The sequence below is a fragment of the Myotis daubentonii genome, chromosome 5 (assembly GCF_963259705.1).
Source record: "Myotis daubentonii chromosome 5, mMyoDau2.1, whole genome shotgun sequence".
In the NCBI taxonomy this organism is placed as follows: Eukaryota; Metazoa; Chordata; class Mammalia; order Chiroptera; family Vespertilionidae; genus Myotis; species Myotis daubentonii.
In genome coordinates, this window is record NC_081844.1 from 34,688,307 (window position 1) to 34,706,191 (window position 17,885).

The window sequence follows — 17,885 nt, forward strand, 5'->3', positions numbered from 1 at the left end:
GGCAATCATTCTGCAGTCTGCATGTCCCACCACACTTGATTAAAACAATTCTGGCCACAGATTTTAGAACAGTAAAGTGTCAGTATGTTTTTCGAAGTGTAATGGTGAAAACTTGGGCCTGCCTGGATGTTAGGAACCACAGTGTTAGGTTTGGAGGCGCTTCCCAGCATTGAAATTCTTTAAATATCTTGGGAATGTCCCCACCATGAAGGTTCCCCATAGAACAGCGGTTCTCAACCTGTGGGTCGCGATCCCTTTGGGGGTCGAACGACCCTTTCACAGGGGTCACCTAAGACCACAGGAAAACACATATAATTACATATTGTTTTTGTGATTAATCACTATGCTTTAATTATGTTCCATTTGTAACAATGAAAATACATCCTGCAGATCAGATATTTATATTACAATTCCTAACAGTAGCAAAATTACAGTTATGAAGTAGCAACGAAAATAATTTTATGGTTGGGAGTCACCACAACATGAGGAACTGTATTAAAGGGTCACGGCATTAGGAAGGTTGAGAACCACTGACATAGAAGCTCAAAACACCAGATCCTGCTTCCTCTGCCTTCCTTCCATCTAACTCATGGGCACATGACTAACCAGATGCGTCTGTCCTGGCCTTTGCATAGGGAGCTAGTGACCCGAGAAAGCAGGGAGGGAGGGGAATTAGCCTGGCAGCAGCGTAGCAGCAGCATCAGGAATGGCTGGTTCCCAGGCACAGCAGCGCCAGCAGCACCGGCCACAGTACAGGCTGTGCCTCCGGGTCTGCGGCCGCAGGGCCCCCGGGCAGGTGGTGGTCCTGATCTTGGCTCCAGTCTGGCGGATGCTTCCCTGCTCTCACCTGTGCCCCACGCAGGTTCTCCAGATTTCTAAGTGTTTCTGTGAACTGCCCACCGTCCTTGGATAAAGTCATTTGCTGCTTCCAAGTAAATCACTAGGCTTTTAGTGCTTATAATCAGGAACCCTGATTGATACATCCTATGATTATTTTCTTTCTTGCCTCATTTCTGTCTCTTTTCCTTATTTCCTTCCTTCCTTCCTCCTGTCTTCCTGTCTTTCTCTCTGGAGAATGTATGTATTAAATACTTATATAATTTTAAATATATACACACACACACTATATATATATGTACATATATATTGATATATATATATGTTGATATATATCAAGATGAAAGTAAATATGGTGAAATACTAACATTTGCTAATTATGGGTAATGGGAATATGGGGATTATTATCATTTTTTATTTTAAGTACTTAAATTTTCTCAAAAGATAATATTAGCAATATGCACATGTGTAAATGTATGCAGAGAGGGTGCTATTCCACTGTTCTAAGCCTTTTATTCATACTAACTCCTTGACTCCTCAAACATCCTCCTGTTACATATGAGGGAAATGGGGCACCGACAACTTAAGAGACCTGCCCCAAATCACAGAGCCGGAAACCAATCCCTGGCAGTCATGTCTGAGGCTGCGCTTTGCTTTAACAAAATAAGGGATGAAATAGCAAGTAGCTTAAGGGAGAGGCAGAAGGCATTGAGTGTTTTCAGGATGGAAGATGAACTTACTCATGGGCTGAGGGGGAGGAGAAGGGGAAGACCTGAGGACACCTGGGGACAGTTAATAGATGGGGCACTGTCGAGGCTGCAGGTGCTAACTGTGCCTGCACGGGAGGAGGAGCAGACCCCCGGTTTGATGCCAGAAGGAAGGATGCCAGAGGCCTGTTGGCGGTTGGGAGGAGGATGACCTTGCTTCTCTGAGAAATGGAAGGCAAGGTCACCCGCCAGGGGGCTGAGAGGTGGCAGGCCAACCGGGTGGTAGCAGGAGAGACCTGGTGTTCCCACAGAAGGCTGGCTGGGGGAGACGGGGCTCCGGGGGAGAAGGGCAAGGAGAGAACTGTAGGCTGGCTGTCCAGCGACTCCATCCTTTTTCACTCAAAACCACACTGCTCTGTGGACCCACAGACCCAGGACTCAGCAGATTCCCCACCCGAGGGTGGGTCAGGGCCCAGGCAGGGATCCAGGGACACGGGGTCCTTCGGAGCAAAGAGCAAAGCATCCTAGTAACTGGACAAGAGAAAGCAAATCTGTTGTCTGTCCCCACTGGACACAGACTGAATAGTCACAGGCTCCGCCTCCTCCCCTCCAGAGAGGGTGTGTGTGTGTGTGTGTGTGTGTGTGTGTGTGTGTGAGAGAGAGAGAGAGAGAGAGAGGATGAGAGCGAGAGTGTGTGTGCTTGCCAAGCCAGCAGTCCCTCCTGTGGACGGGTTTGCCTTTTACCTACAGAAGCCTTTGTGTGGAGCTCTCCACGCCCTCTCAGTAGCACCTGCCTGAGGCTTCCCTGGCTGCTGGGGCTGGGAGCCCCGGGCAGACCGACCTGTCTGCAGAACTTGTCCGGCCCTCCCCGGGAGGCCAGCCGGACTCTCAGAGTCAGGTCTTCCTTGTCAGCCTCTGAGTGACCACGAAATGAAGGCACCCAGCTCTGCTCTGCACCTGCCTCTCTGCTTTGGGGGACTTTTGTCAGCTGACCAGGATCTCCAAGCCAGGCCGGTTCTCCGCATTCTTTGAATGGCCGGTCTTCTTCTGTGGCCACAGGTAAGAAAGGTGCCCCCACGGCTTGTGTTGGGAACACTGTGGGTGTGGGGACCTTGTGGGGGTGAGGGCAAAGGGATATTACCAGATTGACAGCTTCTGGGTACTTAGGAGGGGGTACGTCAGAATGCTGGAAGTGACCTGCTCCTAGGAAAATCGTAGTCTTCTGGTTGTCCCCGCTGGGGCTGTTCAGAGCGTAGTGACAGTCAACCCCTCCCACTGGGAAGGGGAGCTAGCTTCAGGAGTTATAGCTTTACTATATACTACATTCAGTCTGCCTCGATGTCATTATTACTCCTATTCCTTCTTTTGTCGTGTATTGAATCATTCAGTAACTACTCCATGTCCTTTCATAATGAGTAACAGACATCAATGGTATTCACTGACTTGGAAGGTAGGAAGTTCTTCATTGCTGGGGTTTTCTGAGGCTAGAATTTGGAGAGCATTTCGAGGTCAGCTGGTGTGGTGATCCAGATGACCTCTAAGATTCACTCAACCTTGAGATGTTAAGCTTCTGCGATTGCTCAGTTTCTTGAGCAGAGCAGTTATACAAACTACCAGTATGCCCCACCCCCACCCCCACCCCCAGGAGCCTTTGGTTGAAATTATTTGGGAAAGAAACCAGTATCATTTCCTTTAATCAAGGGGCTTTTCTGGGGGTATTGCTGGTTGCAGGGAATTGAGACTCCCATGCTGGGGTGGGTGGGGTGCTAATGGCAGGGAGGGGCTGATGGGCTCTGAGCAGGCTTTCTGGGGAAGTTGGTGCTTGTGAAAAGAGTAGAACGTGGCCTGGTGGGTGAGAGGTTGTAAACCAGCTACAGTGGGAAGACAGACAAAGAAGTAAGCCCAAGGAACCTTGACTTCAGTGGGTCCAGGATTCAAGGGGTGGGAGAGAGAGGCTGGGCTGAGTTGGGGTGGTTGTGAGGGTGGCCTGGACACCCTCATCCATCAGCAGCAATACCAGCTCAGTGGGGATGTTAGTGCCTAAGCCCTTTATGCAATGTTTTTGTGTTGATTTCTCTGTGCACTCCATTCACCCAGACCCACTTTACAAACAGGGACATCACCCCACAGCCACCTCTCCCATAAGCCTGCCAATCCCACCACTTCCAGGATCAAAGGGTTTAGGGCTCTTTCTCTTTTAATATCGTTCTAATAGGAGGTAGAAGGTCACTCTAATTACAGTCAATTGCCCGGAACAATTTCTCCTTTGGTTTCCAGTGACAAATTAATGAAATTATCATAGTGTGCTAATTACAAGGGATGCAAATTTGAGGCATCTTGCAGGGATAGGTCTTCTAGAGTCTATTGAATCTCATTTGCACATTCTTCCAGAGGGTCCTGGGTACCTCTCTTTGGATCTTGATATGATGCAATTTTAGCATGCCTGGATTTCTATTTTTCCTTCCTACTCTCACTAATGGGGGGGGGGGGGCATTGTTTTATTTAGTGCATTTGATTGGAAGGAGGAGTGAGTAAAGTTGCACCTAGAAGGACCTCCTACAACCTTGGATTTAGGTGAGTCTGGCTTTGGAGTCGGGTACCTTTCCCTTCTCACCACCTGCCTACTGCAGACTTCTGTTCTGATAGTGGCTTAGCAGTAACAGTCCTAGTGCTAGAACTGCAGAAAACGTGCAAGTACTGGCCCAGGTGCTCACAAAATTGCCCTCCTGGATGGTGCCACTGGGTAGTGCTTTACTGCATTATAGTTTAGAAGCAAATCAGTCAATACTTCTGAACATCAGTATTTTTAAAATTTATATAAAAGGGATAATATATCTTCCCCATGCCCGCCTCGGGGTGATGTGAGGCCTAAGAAAGGGCACGAAAGTGCCTGGCACACCTTAAAGTTGCACAAACGCAGAGTTCTTAGGAAGGTCTTCTAGGAGTTGCCAGCCAAGGGGACCCTAGAGTCTTCTCTCCTTGTGCTCGCCCAGCCCTGTTTTCTTACAGCTAACCGAATACAAAGCAGGGACTCTGTGCATGTGTGACTGTGGCGCTGAATGACTGAATTTTAAAACTCCTCTTTATTTTACCAGCAAACAGAACTTCTAGACGGTGGCGCTAGTAGAGGTCAGGCGGTCAGGCGGTCACTGATGTTCCCAGGTAAGTTCGGAGGGGATGGGATACAGCCTCTGGGGCAGAGGATGGTGGAGAGAAAGGGACCCGGAAAGGGAGCTCTGTGGTTGTCAGGTTCGAACTGAGTGAGGAGAGCAGAGGAAAAAACTCCCCTTGCTCTGAAGTTTTCCCTGGGTGTTGATGAGATTTAGTCTTTGGTGGCGACACCAGAAACTTTTTTAAAATCTCTTTTTATTTTATTATTGATTTCAGAGAAGAAGAGAGAGGGAGAGAGAGATAGAAACATCAATGATGAGAGAGAATCATTGATCGGCTGCCTCCTGCACTCCCCACACTGGGGATTGAGCTGCAACCTGGGCATGTGCCCTGACCAGGAATTGAACTGTGACCTCCTGGTTGATAGGTCGATGCTCAACCACTGAACCATGCTGGCTGGGCTGACACCAGAATCTTTAAATTCAACTCAACTCACTCAACTCAAGCATCTCTCAGATGCTTACACAGAGTCAGAATCAGACTCAGGGAAGAACTTCCCAATAGGAGGAGCGGTAAAAAGCCAGGAAGGAAGGCCTCCGGGAACTTGGGCCTCTCAGCATGGCTTTGAAACCAATGGGACTAACTGAACAAAGTCATGCCTCAAAGCAGGTGTGGATGCGCAGATGAGGTTCTAGAATTTTCCTTCTTTCTACTCTTCTCTGCAGTGTTCTCATCAGGACCACCCACGCTCAGTTCTCTGTCCCCAATGCCTGGAACATTGTTGGCCCCATAACAGTAGCAGGAGTGGAAAGATGAATGATTAAAGAAAAGAATGAGTCATTGGATTATCAGAACAAGTGTTCCACGGTCTTGTTCTCTAAACTAAGCCCTAAGTCTTGGTCTCCTTCAGACTCTTCAGTCTTTATCCAGCTGGCACACATGGTCAACAGACGGTGCCATGGGGTTTTTTGTGCCCTGATAACCATGGAGCACTGGGTCCCTGACCCAACCCTCTGCAGCTGCCAGGAGCTTTGTGGGCACGATCCCATCTGCTCACTGCCCCATCTGGAGAGGTGGTCAGGGCGGAGAGTGTGCCATCTTTCTCTTCTAGATAAGACAAAAATGCCAGCAGGTCGAACACCCTGCACAAGGCTGCTCAGCAGGTGGTAGGGCCAAGACTCAAAGGCACACTTACAAACTCCTCTCCTGCAGGGAGGGCGGGAGGGTGGGGTGACAGGTTGACGAGAAATGAAGCACCAGTGATGGAACCCTACTCCAAGAGTTGGGACTGAATGGCCTGGGGGCATGAGGATGAGCCAGATGGAACGGGTTTTATGACTCCATTAATAATAATTCTGATCCCCACCTGAACTGAGTGGTGACACCATTAAAGGACCTCCAGCCGTATCCTTTTTTTTTTCTTTTTAAATTGCAGTAAAATATAGATAATATAAAATTTACCATTAGTGACATTTGGTACATTTACAATGTTGTACAAGTTGTCACCCCTATCTAGTTCCAGAACATTCTCATCATCCTAAAAGGAAACCCTGGTGCCCACTATTTGTATTGAGAGTCAGATGATATACTGAGGACCTGGCCAGAGCCTATCACATCGATACGAACAAGATATGCCTGAATGTAAGACAACCCCAGTCTCCCAATGAGGAAAGTTTTGTTTTTTTAAAACACTAACTTGAATATGTAAACTTTTTAGGGCAATATTCATATATTTTCCAGTGACACATGTTTTCATTCACACGCTATATAAAATAATACATTCACTTAAAAACACGGCTTTCCCCCAACTCTCCACATTCGCTCACATCTTTGACATCAGTGTCCTCCTTATGACCAGAAGCACTTTTTGAACCAGCGGCCTGCAACCTGGTTTATAGTATCGTCTCCACAGTGCAAACAGAGTTGGCTATTTCTTATCATTCCAGAAGATGTTTAAGCATTTTTTAAATAACAGCTTCTTTGAGATATAACTCACATACCATAAAATTCTTATGTTTAAAATGTACAGTTTGGTGAATTTTAGTATATTCACAGAGTTGTGCAATCATCATCTCTATGTAATTGCAGAACATTTTCATCTCCCCCCAAAAAACCTGCACCATTTGCAATCACTCTCTTTTCTCCCTTTCCCCCCAAACCTCGCAATCACTAATCTGCTTTCTGTCCCCATAGATTTATTATTCTGGATATTTACATACATGTATCATATAATATATAGTTTTTGGGGTCTGGTGTCTTTCACTTTGCATAATGTTTTCAAGGTTCATTCATGCTGTAGCATGTGTCAGCAACTCATCCTTTTATGACTGCATAGTATTCCATCTGGTGGAGGTACCATGTTTTGTTGATCTAGCCCTCAGCTGATTGGCATTTGGATACTTCCACCATTTGGCTAGCATAAATGGCACCGAAATTCTTCTTTTGGCCTCCCTTTTCAGTATGTTTTTCTTCATTTTATTTTATTTTTTAAATATATTTTTATTGATTTCAGAAAAGAAGAGAGAGGGAGAGAGAGATAGAAACATCAGTGATAAGAGAGAATCATTGATTGGCTGCCTCCTGCACAGCTCCCATTGGGGATCGAGCCTGCAACCCTTTGCATGTGCTCTGACTGGAAATAGAAACTTGACCTCTTGGTTCAAGGTCGACACTCAACCATGAGGTACACTGCCTGGGCTGTTTATCCTCACTTTACACATGCAACACTGGGACCAGAAAAAGGGGGACTTTGGTGTCATCTCGTGGCCTCCTCTGTCCAGTGAGTTCAGGCTTATCTTAGGGCAGAATAGCTGGTTGGCCCTGAGAATGTGAAAGATGCTGGTCCTCAAACCAAGGCGAGCCCAAGAGCCCTCCCCTCCTGGGAGGCCTGGTTCCCACCTTTCACATCTGTGTGGAGTGAAGAGCAAAGGCACATCTGTATCGAGGATGCGTGTCTCTAAGACCCTCTCTGGTGCTTGCTCAGGTTTGGTGGTGAGAGAGAGCTGCATGGAATCCAGCGGGCGCTCCGCCAGGTCAGCAACTTGAAGCCCTGCTGGGGAAGCAGTAGAGGTTCAAGTCACCGCAAAGCCCTGGCCTGCCCTCCTCCTGAGGTCCAGGGCAGCCAGACCTCTCCTCTGAAGCCATGGGCCCCTCCCATCCTGCACGCCCACCCCTGGCCAAGCTTGGCCTGTGGTGGCTCCTTCTGACCCCAGCGGGTGAGTAAGTGTCATCACTCGGACATCATGTCACACCCACAAGCTCACAGGCTGTGGAGGAAACTCCTGGGTGGGCTCATGGCAAGTCTGCAGGGGACTTCAAGCTCGGTCCACAGTGAGGGGCAGGGCGCGCATAGGTCAGACACTGGCAGCTGCGGCACCCGGAACCTCCCCGGCTCCAGTGACCCTCATCTGTACGTGCCAATCGCGCTGTGAGCCTCCCAGGTCGACTGTAAGGATCCTGTGAAAGGAGAGGTTGTGACTCGCACCTGGAACACAGTCACGCTCAATGCATGGCGACTGCTGCTATTGATCGCTTCTCTGGGTTTTAGCCTCCACGTGCTCAGGCAGCAGAGCCCTAAGAGGTGAAGCTATTCGCAGAACAGACACGGAGACTCCCATCAGACAAGTTTGGGACACTTTTCCCTAGCTCCTCAGTTCTGGGCTGAATCTCGTCTGTAGGTCTGACTTCTTCCTCACTCCTCTGCCTTGACACCCCTCCTCAACACTCATTTCCATGCCTTCATAGAGAACAGTCAAGAGCAACGGACATTTCTTGAGTTCCAACCATGTGCTGGTTGTTAAGTTGGCACACACATGACCCTATTTAATCCTCAATAGTGTTGTGAGCTAGGTTCTGGAGAGCCTCCCCACTTTACAGATGAGGAAACTGAGGCTCAGTGAGGCTGAGTGGCTCTGATTTGATGGGAGAGGGAGTTGGGCACCCCCCAGCATGGACTCCTGGAGACCCCACTCTTCCTTCCTGTCCCACAGTGTCGGCGCCGCGAGCCCCCCACACCCAAGCCGAGGATCGCCTCTTCAAACACCTCTTCAGGGCTTACAACCGCTGGGCACGGCCAGTGCCCCACACCTCGGACGTGGTCATCGTGCGTTTCGGGCTGTCCATAGCCCAGCTCATCGATGTGGTATGCCTGTCCCACCGCCCTTTGAGCCCTAGGGATCAGCCCCCAGAGCACAGGCCCCTTTGCTGGGGTCCTCCCTCCCTCCTCAGCTCCAGCGCCTGTCCCTCTGCACCCCCAGCCCACCTCATCAGAGCTCCCCTTCCTCCCAGCCCTGGGGCCCCTCCTGGGAGGACACTGAGTTCGCAGTGGGTCTCTAGATGCTCTGCTCATTCCACTGGACACAAGCCCAGAGGACCCAAGGGGCCTGTGTGGTCCTCAGTGTCGGGAGGGGTGTTGGCCGGGCGGGGCTTGCTGTGGCATGTAAGCCGGCCTTCTGGAGAGGGAGGGGCTGGAGCCAGCCGCCCCAGGCCCCCCTGTCTTCTGGGGCTGGTTCTGCCGCTCTAACTCTCTTCTCCTCTCTCCCGCTGCCTCCCGGCCAGGATGAGAAGAACCAGATGATGACCACCAACGTCTGGCTCAAGCAGGTGAGGGCCCCTGCGGGGAGGCAGGAGCAGGGGCCACGCTGTCCCTCTGCCGCCAGCTCCCTCTCCTCCCGGGCCCCTCCCAGGGTCATGCATTTGTGTACACGTTACACAACTGTTCCTGGAGGGGAACCGCCATCACGCAGGGGCCCTTTTCAACTCGGCGCTGTTTCAGTGCGAATGCACGAAAGCAAAAGGGCCCATGGACCGGGAGGCAGGGTGCACGCCCCGGTGCTGCCGGCAAAGTTGCCCTTCTCGGTGGTAGCGGTTATTATTTTAATTATGATTAAGCCCCCGTGAGGCGAAGGGCAGGCCTGCGTGTCCATGCCAGTCATTCTCTCTTGGGAGTGGTTGTTCCTTTTAGGTCCAGAAGGGTCACAGGAAACCCTCCCGGAAGTAGGACCCTACCACTTGGGAGTTTTATCCTTGCTGGGATATTCGTGTTTGAGCATCTACCAGGGGCCGGGTGTTAGCAATGCAGGTGTTGTCCTTGGCCCCCTGGAGCGTCCAGGGGCATTACATCAATAAACACGCACAGCCACCTGTCATTGGCATGTGTGACAGGGACATAGAGGAGACTTCAGAGAGTGAATGATACTCACCTGGTTTGGGGGAGAAAACAGAATCACCTGGACCGGCTGGTGTAAGCCCTGCTGGGACTCCTAGGGGGCGCTCTGGCGCACATTAGAACTCCCCTTTCTCAGCTGTATATTCTGGCAGGCTTTTACCTCTCTGCTCCTCGGTTGCCTTTTCTGTGAAATGGAGAAACACTCCCACCTTTTGGCATTCCCTGCCCGGGTGCAAAAAACTGTAAGTTGTGATGCATTAACAAATGTTACTGCAAATGAGTGAGGTCCTCCCCGCCCACTCCGCTAAGTGGTCCGCTAGGGCTAGCAGAAGGAAGACGCCCAGAAGAGGGACTAGGGTGCCTTATGTGCCCCGGACTCTGGGCATGAGAGCTGGGGCAAAGCGAGAGATTGGCCAAGTCCGACCAGGCTCCTGACGCCCAGCCCCGAGCCCTGCCTGCTCCGTGGGGCTGGGTGACGAGCTCTGGTCAGAGCTCCTGAATCCGGCTGCTGGGGCGTCCCCGGGCTGCCCCGTGTTTGCCCCGAGACCGCCTCCCCGGCCGCACCAGGCGCCTGACTCCCCTCCCCACGCACAGGAGTGGAGCGACCACAAGCTGCGCTGGAACCCGGCCGAGTTCGGCAACATCACATCCCTCCGCGTCCCTTCGGAGATGATCTGGATCCCGGACATTGTCCTCTACAACAAGTAGGACGCCGCCGGGGTCTTGGGGGGGCGGGGCGTAGGGGGAGGCCCCCCGGGAGGAGTTTCTGGGTTGGACTTGGGCAGCGCGCCCCCTTGTGTCTCACCTCTATGTCTTTCTCTGAAGTCCTGCTCTGCTATTCCTACCTCCTACTCCCACCTTTTCTCTGGATGCCTTTCTTTCTTTCATTTTGTTCTCTTCCCCACACACCCGAATTTACTGAGCACCTGTTGTGTATCAGTGCTTGGTGCTGTGCGAGTGGGATACAGGTTTTCCAACACTATTATTGAAAAGCGTGGCTGGTGCGGGCTGGGAAAACAATGCCCACGGCTGGAATTTTGCAGGGGGGCAGTGTTGCTAGAGCAGGGAAGCAGCGGCTGGGGTACCACCCTCGAAGGCAGCAAGCCCACTTGGCATGGGTATTTTTAAAAATCGTATCGCTTATATAGTTGCCTTGTATTCAAGACCAAAAAGGACCAGTCTTTGAGTGTAATGACTAGAAGCCAATAAAAGGCAGGATGGTCTCTAGAGAGCCAGGCAACAGAGGAGGGGAAGGAGAAATGGTGTTTGGTCGCAGGTAGTTCTTCATTTAGAAGTCTAGCGTTTAAAGTTAAAAGGTATTTGGCATTATGTTCATCTGAAATGTTGTCTAGAGTGGGGCTCTAAGGAAATCCTGGGAATATGAGTAGACATGAAAAAATGGCCCTGTGGTCAAATAATCCTGGATAACACCGCAACCATTGACCCTCCCGGTCCTCTGGGAAACACAGCAGCCTTTCAGTGTTAGAAGTTGTGCAGCCAGGAAGCCAATTCAGCCCAGCATCTCCCGATTCATTTGACCCAAATTTGGAAAAGCCGTTTTTTAAAACAATAGGACAAAGGGAAAAGATAGACTTTTGGAGTTTGGGTGCCTCGGTCTGGGTCAGAGGGGGAGCCACAAGGGTTCCCTCTCAGTGGAGCCATTTCTGTAAACTGTCAGCAAGGGTTACTGGGAGGTCAACCCCGCAGGTGCCAGGGCCTGCTGCTGCCACCGGAATCACGGGCACCTCACCTCATTTCTCTGTGTCCTGAAGCCAAGATCCACCTACTTTCAGCTTCTTGTGCTTCTGGCACGCGTCAGAGCAAAGTCCTTCGCATCCCAGATGCCCTGGAGTTGTAGGATGGCCAGCCAGGCTTTGGCCAGTGTTACTTGAATGTAACAGGTAATTCTTACGACAGGACAAAACCGCAAACCAAGTTCTTATATTTGAAGAAGGGTGCCCTCCGCGCAAACACCCTGTTCCAGGTTTAAGGAAGATCAGAGACAGCGCACTCTCCTTCCTCAAAGCAGGGCGCATGTGGCCACCTAGTGGTGGTTATGTGTGATGACACAATGCCTTTAAACACATTTTTTTAACTTTTGCCCAATCTGGGATTCTCTTTCAAAGTTTCCAGCGTTTTCTTTAAAAATATGTCTTTTATTGATTTCAGACAGGAAGGGAAAGAAAGATAGAAATATCAATGATGAGAGAGAATAATTGATCAGCTGTCCTGCACGCCCCACACTATTGGCTCAAGCCTGCAACCCCAGTATGTGCCCTGACAGGGAATGGAACTGTGACCTCCTGGTTCATAGGCAGCATTCAGCCACTGAGCCATGCCACTGGCTGGGCCAGCGTTTTCTTTAAAAGGTTCCCATTTTCTAATCTCTAGCTTGGAATGACTCCATGGGAAACAAGTCTCTTCCTGCATGTTCTGGTTCTCCTGCCTTTAGGATTGACCTTGAGAATTATTAAAGACTAAAGGCCCAGTGCACAAAATTCATGCATTGATAGGGTCCCCAGAGTCTGCTGGCTGCCAGCAGGGCACTCCCGCCCTTCTACCCGCCCCCTGGTCGAACTCCTGGTGGAGGGAATAATTTGCATACTACGCTTTTATTATGGAGGACTAGAGAGCAGAACACTGCATCACCTCCTAGAGGGAATCAGGGGTTCAGGCACCCAATGCCAGTGTGCCCAGAACCCCTGTGGGCCCTTAGATGCCTAGCTCCATGACACAGCAGGCCCTGCCCCTCTAATCCAGGCACACCCCGTGAATTTTGTGCTTCCCCTCCTGTTCCTTGTTCTGGAGGATGCTCTGCTGGCACCTTCTCCACCTCATCTCCCCACCAAGTCCTATCATCAGTGGCAATTTTCATGGGGACCCTGCTCGCTCCAGCCAGAAGTGCTCACTCCAGCCAGAAGCAAGTCCCCCCCACAGTTCTTGAGAAGCGCTCAGACAGCCCTCAGAGCGCTGCTGCCAGACTGCCTCCCTTGGGTGGTGGGTGTTTGGGGCTGTGTCCTATTTCCTCCTGCTTCCTTCAGGGCAGGCTGAGTCTCACACTGTGTCCCCCTAGTGGATGAGGCTGGCTCAGAAATGCACAGTAAATGGATAGCATCAAGGCATTGCCTTCCTTTACTAGCAAAGATGCTGGGTCTCTTCTCAGCAAGGTACTAATGATCCCAGGTGGACAAGACGTGACCCCAGTGGAGGGCCTTACCATTTGCTGGGGGGAGAAAATGCACTCATAAATAATCACTTTAAACTAGTAAATAAATACAAACAGAAAAATCAAGCTACACTACCCCATAAACACATAATATATATATGATCTATAGGGCAGTCAAATATATATATCTTAGAGGCCCGATGCACAAAATTCATGCAAGAGTAGGCCCTCGCAGCCCCTCACAGCCCCGGCTTCGTCTGGACAGTCATTCTGCTGTTCAGTCTAATTAGCATACTAGCTCTTTATTATATAGGATATAACATCAGAATGTTAATAGTGGCTGTTTTTGACATTCTTGGAATTTTATAGTCTTCAATATTTCTGCTTCGTAATGTAAAAAAAAAATGGTGCTTTAAAAGACAACCGCAGTAGCTATAAATGGCCGTGTGCTTGGGGAGTCTCACACACTGGCTTAAACCCAGTAGCTTGGTCAAGTCTGGCGTTGTGGTCGGGGTCCCCCGGCTGCCGCCCGGTTTGGGCAGGTGGGGGGTGCCAGGCCCTCCAGCTCCTCTCCTGTCCTCAGTGCAGACGGGGAGTTCGCGGTGAACCACATGACCAAGGCCCACCTCTTCTCCACGGGCACCGTGCACTGGGCGCCCCCCGCCATCTACAAGAGCTCCTGCAGCATTGACGTCACCTCCTTCCCCTTCGACCAGCAGAGCTGCAAGATGAAGTTTGGCTCCTGGTCGTACGACAAGGCCAAGATCGACCTGCAGCCGATGGAGCAGACGGTGGACCTGAAGGACTACTGGGAGAGTGGCGAGTGGGCCATCGTCAACGCCACGGGCACCTACAACACCAAGAAGTACGACTGCTGCGCCGAGATCTACCCCGACGTCACCTACTGCTTTGTCATCCGGCGCCTGCCCCTCTTCTACACCGTCAACCTCATCATCCCCTGCCTGCTCATCTCCTTCCTGACCGTGCTGGTCTTCTACCTGCCCTCCGACTGCGGGGAGAAGATCACCCTGTGCATTTCCGTGCTGCTCTCGCTCACTGTCTTCCTCCTGCTCATCACCGAGATCATCCCCTCCACCTCCCTGGTCATCCCGCTCATCGGCGAGTACCTGCTCTTCACCATGATCTTCGTCACCCTGTCCATCGCCGTCACGGTCTTCGTCCTCAATGTCCACCACCGCTCCCCCCGCACCCACAATATGCCCCACTGGGTGCGGGGGCCCTTCCTCAGCCGTGTGTCCCGGTGGCTGCTGATGAAACGGCCTCTGCCACCCTCGGAGCTCCATGGTCCCCCAGATCTGAAGCTCGACCCCCCCTGTTACTGGCTGGAGACCAATGTGGATGCGCAGGAGAGGGAGGAGGAGGAGGAGGAGGAGGAAGAGGAAGAGGAGGAGGAGGAGGAGGAGGAGGAGGACAGATGGGTGCCATCCCCCTCCGCGGGCGTCCTCTACAGCCATGGTGGTCTGCACCGAAGGCTCTCCGGTCCCGAGGCAAAGGCCCCATTGCAGAAGGGCGGGCTCCTGCTGTCACTTCGCATGCAGAAGGCACTGGAAGGCGTGCACTATATTGCTGAGCACCTGCGGTCTGAGGACGCTGACTCTTCGGTGAGTTGGGGCTGGGCCCCTCCCCCGGGTGGTGCTATCAGCCTAGAAGGGCATCACCTTACCCCAGGGTGTTGGGTGGGCCAAACCAGCCTCCTTCATGAGAGGACCCATCTCCCTCAGTCATGGCCTCGGGAGTAGAAATAAATAGTGATGGAGAATGTCTAGTTGGCAGCTCTTAAGACGTGAGTTGGCAGGTGGCAGACTAAGCCTGACTGGGAGACAGCAAGATGGAGGGGAGGGATCGCAGGTGCAGAGCTTCTCACGCCACTCCGCCATTTCTCACCATTACCCCGTGGGGGTGGGGGTGGGGGTAGGGGGTGGGCAGAGGGAGTACCATCCAGAGAGACCATACATCAGGCTGCTGCCTTCCTCCTTTGTCCCGATGTCTCCCTCCTCCTGGGCATTTTGTGAGCTTCACTGTTGACCAGGTGGGCTCCCCCCCGCCCCCCAGCCCGGGCCTCTGCCATGTCCGTCATTATCGGTGAGCCGGCCACTGCCCAGGATCACACAACTCTTCTTAACCCAGGGAAGGGTGAAAGGCCGGGAGGCTATCACTGGGTGGCCTTGTGGAGTCGATAAGAAACATTCATCATGATCTAATCTGGGAGCAGCTAGGAGTTCAGACCCACTCACCTGCTCTGTGAGCCCAAATTCCACAAACCCCCCCACTCCGCCACCCTCACCTCCAACTCCCCCAACCTTCCCTGGGCGGCACCTCCCCTCCCCCTCTCCACCTCCTGGAGTGGGTGGGTGAGTGGGGGCCGCGGGAGCAAAGTGGGGCAGCGAGTCTTCCCCATTTGTAAGTACCAGGTGGTGTGTTTAAACCACTGTCAGCCCCTGGGTGGGCCCCGAACCTGCTTGTCCCCTCCAGCCTCTCTCACCTGGGCCTTGGGAGCCTCGGGAGAGCTCTGGGCTATGTCAAGGGCAGGACAGGGCGGGAATCACTTAGGGAAATATTGCTTGAGTCTTGAGACAACCCTACTCCACACTCGCCCCCATTTTAGCTTCTCAAGGTCTCAGTGAGGGCCCCCTGGCCCAGGTGCCGTTTTTACAGGGACTGGGCCTGAGAGAGACCCACCCCTTTCCAAGGCTGGGGCCTGTCACTGAGTGCGCCCCCCCCCCCCCCCCCGCAGGTGAAGGAAGACTGGAAGTACGTGGCCATGGTCATTGACAGGGTCTTCCTCTGGCTGTTCGTCATCGTCTGCATCCTGGGGACCGTGGGGCTCTTTCTCCCCCCACTCCTGGCTGGAATGATCTGACTGCACATCCCTGGCTTTCGCCCGAAGGTGGCCCCGCTGCCCGTGTTTGCTGCTGCCTCTAGAGTCCGCCTTTGGGGTCCACACCCCATGACTGCCGGTGCCTCTCCGTGGCGTCCCGACGCTGGCCCCGCCATCGAAGACTTCCTGGCCCCACTCACCCGGCAGACACACTCTGTGCTGAGAAGCTCCTGGGCCAGAGCCCTGTGGGGATGGGAGGAGCAGGAATGGAGGCAGCTGCTCTGCAGAGGGCGATGCCGAGGTGCTGACCATGTGCAGCTCAGGAGAGTCCCCTGAAGCAGCGCTACAGGCACTGAGTGTCAAGAGGGCCGAGCAGGGGGAGCCCATGGCAGGGGTGGGGGTGGGGCCAGGCGAAGAGGAACAGAACACAGTCCTCAGTCATTGGGGAGAGGGGAGAAGGCGCCACGGGGGGCACAGGGGCTGTGAGCAGCGTTTTGGATTCTGGAAAGAGCCTGAAGTGTCGGGGCAGCCGGGCTCGGGTTGGTTCCAGTGTGGGGAGAGTGGCTGGCGGTTGGGAAGGTGGGTTGGGGTGTCTGAACTGGGTAGAGAAAGGGGTTCAGAGTCTGAGACCGCAGACCTGACAGCAGAGCGGCGAAGGCTTTCCGGAAGGGGAGGAGGGGAGGCAGGGCAGGGGAGTGGAAATGCAGGGCGACCCTCGGCAGAGGGAGGAGGGTGCATGGTTGGATGCCGGTACTGGGCCAGCCCACCCAGCTCCAGTGAGCCCTGAGACATGCCCTCGCCTTTAGCCTTCCCCTCCACCCCATCCCCGAACACTGGCCTGGCACCAGCTGCCCCAGGAGGTTGAGAGTCCCTGTCTACAGGGGCACCGTCTGCCTTTCAACTCGAGTGGACAAACCACAAGGCCATCTCGAGCCACTTTCCAGCCACATCAAGCCTACAGCTTGCTCCCTCCCTCCCTCCCTCCCTCCCTCCACAGGGCAAGTGGTGGTTGGTCGGCACTGAGAAGGGGCTGAGGGGAGTGAGTGGGTTACTTCGAACCCGAGACTGCTGTGTAAATGCAAACACGCAGGACCAGGACCCCTTCCCTGCCCAGCATGCCCTTCCCGTCCTTCCCAAAGCCCCACAGCGTGTCTGACTGGCTCTGAGCTGCCCTGTGCTGTCTGTTCTTGAACTTGGAATCCAGCAGTCCATGGCCCTGGCTGCGGTGGTCAGGCCCCAGCCCTGCCCCATCCAGACCCACTTCCCCAGCAGCCAAAAGATGTGGGCACTGGGTTCTTGGGTCGGTGTGGGGACCCCAGGCAGAGAGCTGGGCAGACACTGAGTGTCAGGAGGGCCGAGTGTCAGGAACTGAGTGTCAGGAGGCATCATTGGGAACAGGGGAGGCACACAGGGGGCACACGTGTTCTGTTCCTCTTTGCCTGGCCCCACCCCCACCCCTGCCTTCAGCCTTTGGGGTCCTCTCCTTCCGAAGTCCCCCTTCGCCTCCCCCTGACAGACCACGTGGAAACCCAAGACACCTCAGGCCCAGCCTCTGCCCCTCAGTTCTCACCCAAGACCCCCACTCAGTGGCCCATTCTGATTTCTGACCTCCCCCCCTCGCCCCCCCTCCCCGCTTCAATGCACACAGCGCCACCTCCCCTCCCTCCTGGCTCGCCCAGCCTGGATCTCCTGGTGACGTGATGTTCCCTTACGTTAGTCTGTCTCCCATCCATCTTGCATGTGAATAAAGCAATCAAATAAAATGGAAGGCGCTGTTCATCGATCTGTGGGACCCCGTGTCAGCATCCCCAGGACCCCCAGAACCTCCCCCAGAGCCCTGGTTGTGGGGATGCCCGCTGAGAGAGTGCCATTCCTCACGTGCCTGTGTGGGGGCTGCCCTGGGTCCCCCCTGGGAAATGTCCCTTTGGTCAGGTGCAGGGGCACAGGGGCTGGGGCTCATGTCTGACCCCCCTGCCTGGGTGTCACCGGGCGCCCATTGGTTGATCCCAGGCATCAGCCCTTGATCTCTGCCCAACTGAGCACAATCCCTGTCTTCGA

At 53.2% G+C, this 17,885-nt stretch overlaps 1 protein-coding gene across 2 annotated transcripts; it reads left to right on the top strand.

Annotated features, from left to right (window-relative positions):
- The first annotated feature begins 7,608 nt into the window (after positions 1 to 7,608).
- CHRNA2 (cholinergic receptor nicotinic alpha 2 subunit) lies at positions 7,609 to 17,762 on the top strand. 2 transcript variants are annotated; one of them, XM_059697530.1, is made up of 6 exons: positions 7,609 to 7,870; positions 8,645 to 8,796; positions 9,213 to 9,257; positions 10,417 to 10,526; positions 13,572 to 14,610; positions 15,744 to 17,762. In XM_059697530.1, exons 1-6 carry the CDS (start codon positions 7,798 to 7,800, stop codon positions 15,867 to 15,869), a joined length of 1,545 nt encoding a protein of 514 aa, XP_059553513.1. In that variant the 5' UTR covers positions 7,609 to 7,797; the 3' UTR covers positions 15,870 to 17,762. The 2 variants fall into 2 exon arrangements, with proteins under 2 accessions (XP_059553513.1, XP_059553514.1); XM_059697531.1 differs by lacking the exons at positions 7,609 to 7,870; positions 8,645 to 8,796; positions 9,213 to 9,257 and having other exon boundaries at positions 10,414 to 10,526; positions 13,577 to 14,610.
- The last annotated feature ends 123 nt before the right edge of the window (positions 17,763 to 17,885 follow it).